Source organism: Gopherus flavomarginatus, chromosome 15 (genome assembly GCF_025201925.1).
Source record: "Gopherus flavomarginatus isolate rGopFla2 chromosome 15, rGopFla2.mat.asm, whole genome shotgun sequence".
Lineage (NCBI taxonomy): Eukaryota > Metazoa > Chordata > Testudines > Testudinidae > Gopherus > Gopherus flavomarginatus.
In genome coordinates, this window is record NC_066631.1 from 4,669,000 (window position 1) to 4,674,999 (window position 6,000).

Genomic DNA, 6,000 nt, shown 5'->3' on the forward strand with positions numbered 1-6,000 from the left:
CTGGTGATTGTGCCCTCCGGTCCACCTGCCCATCTCGCCCCCCGCCCCACGAGAGCTGTTCATCGCCTCAGAGCTGCTCTGATCTGCCAACAGGCCTGAGGGGCCTCCAGAAACAATCATCACAAGCTGCATGAATTCTCTGGGCCCGCCGCAGCTGTGCCAGCCAAGGGCGATGTGCTGGGCCACGCCCCAGCCAGGCCAAGGGCACACCTGGCAGGAGCCCGCCGTGAGGACCGGCCCCTACCTGGGATTGATTCTGGCCCCTTCACTTTCCCCTTCCTTTCAAAAAACAATCTGAGGTTGTTGGTGTCACTAGGCATAAATCTAGGCCTCAGTGAACCAAAGCTCCTCCATGTTGAACTCTACTTGATCTAGAAAGCTAGCAGCTGTGAAATTAAATGTGTAACAGTAAGTTATCAGTTGCAGCACAGCTAAAACCGGTCTAAAGCAGTAGTGATAAGGCCTGTGCACCTTTAGCAGAAGGACAAGATAACTGCGAAGGAAAACTTACTAACGAGCTGCCGCAGCCAAGATTACTTAATGCACCTGCGCACACGTAACTGCTACAGGGGGAGGAAGGAAGAGGAGGGGTGGGGAAGAAAGAAGAAAGAGAAAAAAAACTTATAAAAAGGGAAAAGCCGCTTGTGTAGAGGTGCATGATTTGAGGCGTTCGTCTCCTTGCACCGCTTTGAGATCTCAAATAAACTTTGCTTGCTTCTCCACCCTGGTGTGTTTATTGGCGCTAAGCGCTCTGGGCAACGAACCACTGTTGCTTGCCTGGGGCACCCTCTGTGCCTGCAACAAGGTGGGAGTGAGCATGATGAATTGTATCCTTCTGCCATGCAAAGTAGTTCCTATGGGAAGGGGAAGAGAAAATCGCAGGGAAAGGTCAGGAGCCAATGGGCAGTGGGTCTGTGATTGCCACGCCAGGCCCCACTCGGAGCAGTGGGCACAGGGAGCGGGGTGGGGAGTGGCCATGCCCCCCGCAGCACTCGGGACAGGGTATGTAGAGGGTTTAGCTACCCCGGCCTACACGCCTGTGTTGGTTCTCTGCTAGGCCAGCTGTACAGAGGCTATAAACCCGACCCCCAGGTGTACCTCAGGCTGACAGAGAGCGATCCCGAAGGAAGCGAGTTCTCCCCCTGCTTCACCGAGCTGCAGAGGAATTTCATCATGGCTCTCCCCACCAAACTCAAGAGTCTGATCCGCCTGGTGAAACGCTGGTACAAACAGGTACGGCAACTGCACAAGCTCCCCATGCCCCCCTGCAGCTCTTGGGGGACAGAGCCCTGCTGGGAATATCCAGCTGGAGGCCCGGCAGGCACCAAGTTACCCTGGAGAGGGCCCTGCTGCCAGGAGCTCCCCCTGCCCCAGCCCCAGCTGCCCTGTCTCCCAGCCCTTCCCAGTTTTTCTGAGTGGATTTTGGGGCGCGGATTAGGGGTGAATGATGGTTTGTTGCCTGTTGGTCTCACCTCTGTTCCTTTTGTCCATCCAGTACGTCCTTCCCCACAAAAAGAAGCTGGGGAAGGGGGAGTCCCTGCCCCCCCAGTACGCGCTGGAGCTCCTGTCTGTCTACGCCTGGGAGCAGGGCAGCAGGGATCCAGCCTTCAACATGGCCGAGGGCTTCCGGACGGTGCTGGAGCTGATCCAGCAGCACGCCCAGCTCTGTGTCTACTGGACCATCAACTACGGCTTTGAGAATGAAACCCTGAGACGGTACCTGATGTCTCAGCTCTGCAAACCCAGGTGCCTGCAAACACCACCTCACCCTTGTGTGTGCATCCCGGCTCCCTGTCCCCGTGGCAGTGGGGCCCTGCCTGTGATCCCCCCATGCACAGCTCCCTGTGTGTGTGAAACTCGCTGCTGATGACCCAGACACAGCACCCTGGGGCAAGGAGAACGAGAGAAGCCCCGGCATGAAGTGGGGCTGGGCTTTGATGCTTTGAGTGTCCAAGACACCCCAGTGCTGGTGAATACTGGCAGTGTCAATAATTATTAACACACAGTGTGTGGGAGAGGCTGGGGAAGTGGAGCTGGTGGAGGAGGGAACAGGAGGAACTCAGTCTTCCTTCTGCCAAGGCGGGTGGGGTCCAAGACACACCCGGGGTCTGAGAGAACGGAGAGAGCCAGGCCTTAGAGCTCAGGGCTAGGCAAGGGCTGGCAGCGAGCAGAGAGCAGCTAAAGCAGGCGAAGAACTTCTGGGACGTCTGGCCAGCCACTAACTAGCTGCACCGTGTCCTAGGAAGGACCAGACGGGAGCTTAGCAGGATGGCGCCGGAGGGGTCAGCAGCAGGGTTATACCCAGCTGGACTGCAGGCTCTGCAGCACTCCCTGCCTCTGCCCGGCTGGAGTCTGCACCGTGACTCTTTGTGTCTCCCTGAATTTCAGGCCCATCATCCTGGACCCGGCGGATCCAACGGGCATCGTGGGGCAGGGGAGCCGCTGGGACCTGGTTGCACAGGAGGCTAAGCACTGCTGTGGCCAACAGTGCTGCTGGAAGCGCAATGGATCCGCGGTTCAGCCCTGGAATGTGCCGGTAAGGGCAGGATTCCCTGCAATGGCTCATATTGTGTCTAAGAGTAAAACAGCCCAGCCCATTGGGCGTCCCCTCCCATGCACTGGAGGGGCTAGGACAGCCCAGGGCCCTGTTCCATCTCCTCACCGCAGCACAGCTGGCCCTGGCCAGGAGGAATGGCCCCTCCCTGCAAGAGAGACAGCAATTGCATTTGATGCCTCTGTGGCCTGGGCTCTTTCCCTTAACTCCTCCCAGACAAGCCCTGTTGGCTGGGGGAGGCCAGGGCCCCTCACTTCAGACGCCCCCAGGTCTTCCCACCTATTCAACTGCACTGTGCACCATGGTCGCCTGGGTTCACTTGTGCCCCCATCTCCCTCCTTTCCCAGCTCACACAGTAGTGAGTACTCGACGTGACCTGGACTAGTAGGGCTGGGGGCTCGGGCTTGGTCTGAGCAGCCTTGGGGTGTGGTCAGGAGGCACTGGGGACACCTGAAATGTCAAGATTCATTCTTCCTTGAGAAAACAATTGTGCAAATCCTTAATTGTGTCCGTCTCACACGGGTCCGTGGTGGCGGTGGCCACAGGGACCTGGCTGGTCCCGGAGCCCCGGACTAAGGGTGATTTGTCTGGAAAGCAGTAACCCGCCAACTCTGTGTTTCCCTATTTCAGCTGCAGCAGCCACGGATTGCAGAGGAAAGTGATTTCGTCCTGCATTCTCGGACTACGGATGAAGAATACCCCATCACTGAGAACCGGATGTTTGCGACTGGCGACCACGCTGCAGAGCAGGAATCCTACTGCACTCTCCTCTGACAGCTGCCTCTCAGTGCGCCACCCCATCAGGAGCCCTCCCTGGAGCAGGGTGGGCATTAGGGTGGGGGTCTCTCCCTGCTCTGTAACTTCCATTCAGAAAATGGCCCCTGGGTCCGGTTGAGGCCCAGCCCTGGTGGGACATGACCAATCAGCTCGTGCTCTGTGCTCCCCCAGCTCCCTTCCCCATTCCTGCTCTCTCTGGGGCTTGGCTGCAGTGACAGCCAGAGCCCCCGTCTAGACCCCTGCATCCCTCCTCCCCCAGTAACAGCAGGCAGCACCCCCCAGGCCACCCCCTCCTGAGTGCGATGGAGAGCACAGCGGGAGCCGGGCCTATAATAATCATCCCCTGTTGTGAGCACCAGGCTCTGTCTCCAGCCAAGGGATCCCCTGCTTGTGACCTTGGTTATTGCCTTGGCTGCCTGCTCGGAGCTTGGCGACCCTCCCTATCTGGCACTGAGTGAGAGGAGCAAAGCCTTCTGGGTGGCACTGGCGCTGCTCCAGCGGGGCCAGGCATGGAGGGGACGTCAAGGGGTTCAGAGCCCTGGGGATGTGGATGGCTCAGGAAGGGAACACGGCTCACGTTTGCTCCTTGACACTCTGCACCAAAGGGGTGGTGCACACACGAGACTGGCAGCCATAGCTGCCCCCTGCCTTCTGCTCCTCTCCCAGAATGCACCCTGGAGCCTCACTTCTCCTTCCCCCCACCTCTGGTGCAGGGGACCCGGGAAGGGGTGGGGCAGAATTGCTCTTACTGGCTCTGAGTGATGGGCACCGTGATCTCTGAGTGTTTCCCTTGCCAGCCTCAGGGGACTGGTTCCAGGGGGTGTCAAGCTGTGATGTGATTTCTCCTGCCTGGGGGTATTTGCCCTTCCTGTTGCTTGCTGAGATATGTGCCCTTTGGGGGTATGTTTGAAGAGTGTCTGGTGGGGAACCACACACCCAATGGGGCAAATCCCCCTTGAGTGAAACATGGGGGTTTGAACATTGGCCTGCTAAACCCAGGGTTGTGAGTTCAATCCTTGAGGGGGCCATTTAGGACACAGAGGTAAAAACAAAACAAAAAAAACCACCTGTCTGGGGATTTGTCCTGCTTTGAGCAGGGGGTTGGACTAGATACCTCCTGAGGTCCCTTCCAACCCTGATATTCTATGATTCTATGGGTCCCACTGGGTTTCTATTGGCTGGGCAGGAAGGGAGGTGGGAGGGGGTTAGTCTGTCACTGCCCCACAGGGATGTGTTTCTGAGTGTGCTGGGGAAGATGTTTGCAGGGAGAGTTTATCCTGGAATGTCCCCTTGAATGCAGCTGGGATTTAGTGTCAAACACGTCATTTATTCCCATGAACCCAGCCAATCCCCCCTGCAGGGATGGGGAACTGGGGCCTGTTGCAGCTTGGGTATCATCAACAGATTGCGAGCTACAGTCAGTCCTCATTAGCGTCACTTTATTAGTGGTGACGTGGTGAATACAGCTGTGCAATAGTTACTCCTTTCTGTGTTGCACCTTTAATCTCTCGGGACTGCACAGTCTCAGCCAGCCAGCTGTTCGGCCGAGTCAGGGAAGACGCACTCCGTGCTCCCTCATGGAGACTTTACCGAGGTCCTTTCTTGTATTTTTATTGTTCTCTTAACGGAAATAAAGGTCACTTGATAAATGGTGGGAAAGCGGTGATGGTTTATGATCTGGCAAGAGCTCAGCTTGTCTTCCTGATACCAGGCACCTCTGGGAACTAAGCTGAGCATCTTTTTACCTGTAATTCAGCACATTTACCCAGAATCCCTGAGTACTGAACATGGGACGTCATAACGCCCTTCTTACTGGTCACTTGTCCAGTGCTTAATTTGTGCCGGGGCTTGTCAGGGCTGACTCCTGGCACCTCTGGGCCTGGCAGTTCAGAGCCCCGGCACTTCTGGGCCTGGCAGTTCAGAGCCTCGGGCACCTCCGGGCCTGGCAGTTCAGAGTCCGGCACCTCTGGGCCTGGCAGTTCAGAGCCTGGCACCTCAGGGCCTGGCAGTTCAGAGCCCTGCACCTCTGGGCCTGGCAGTTCAGAGCCTGGCACCTCCGGGCCTGGCAGTTCAGAGCCTCGGGCACCTCTGGGCCTGGCAGTTCAGAGCCTGGCACCTCAGGGCCTGGCAGTTCAGAGCCCTGCACCTCTGGGCCTGGCAGTTCAGAGTCCGGCACCTCTGGGCCTGGCAGTTCAGAGCCTGGCACCTCTGGGCCTGGCAGTTCAGAGCCTGGCACCTCAGGGCCTGGCAGTTCAGAGCCCAGCACCTCCGGGCCTGGCAGTTCAGAGCCTCGGGCACCTCTGGGCCTGGCAGTTCAGAGTCCGGCATCTCCGGGCCTGGCAGTTCAGAGTCTGGCACCTCCGGGCCTGGCAGTTCAGGGGCCTGGCAGTTCAGAGCCCTGCACCTCAGGGCCTGGCAGTTCAGAGTCCTGCACCTCTGGGCCTGGCAGTTCAGAGCCTGGCACCTCCGGGCCTGGCAGTTCAGAGTCCCGTCACCTCCGGGCCTGGCAGTTCAGAGCCCGTCACCTCCGGGCCTGGCAGTTCAGAGTCCGGCACCTCTGGGCCTGGCAGTTCAGAGCCCGGCACCTCTGGGCCTGGCAGTTCAGAGCCCGGCACCTCTGGGCCTGGCAGTTCAGAGTCCAGCACCTCCGAGCCTGGCAGTTTGTAGTT

General features: G+C 58.3%; 1 protein-coding gene across 1 annotated transcript in view; it reads left to right on the forward strand.

Annotated features, from left to right (window-relative positions):
- LOC127034948 (2'-5'-oligoadenylate synthase 1-like) overlaps positions 1 to 4,980 on the forward strand; it is a 28,824-nt gene extending 23,844 nt beyond the window's left edge. The window contains exons 9-12 of the mRNA XM_050924368.1: positions 1,058 to 1,233; positions 1,517 to 1,746; positions 2,389 to 2,536; positions 3,185 to 4,980. Of these exons, the coding sequence (XP_050780325.1) occupies positions 1,058 to 1,233; positions 1,517 to 1,746; positions 2,389 to 2,536; positions 3,185 to 3,328 (698 nt within the window). The 3' untranslated portion in view covers positions 3,329 to 4,980. The remainder of the gene's footprint in view (positions 1 to 1,057; positions 1,234 to 1,516; positions 1,747 to 2,388; positions 2,537 to 3,184) is intronic.
- Positions 4,981 to 6,000: the final 1,020 nt, after the last annotated feature.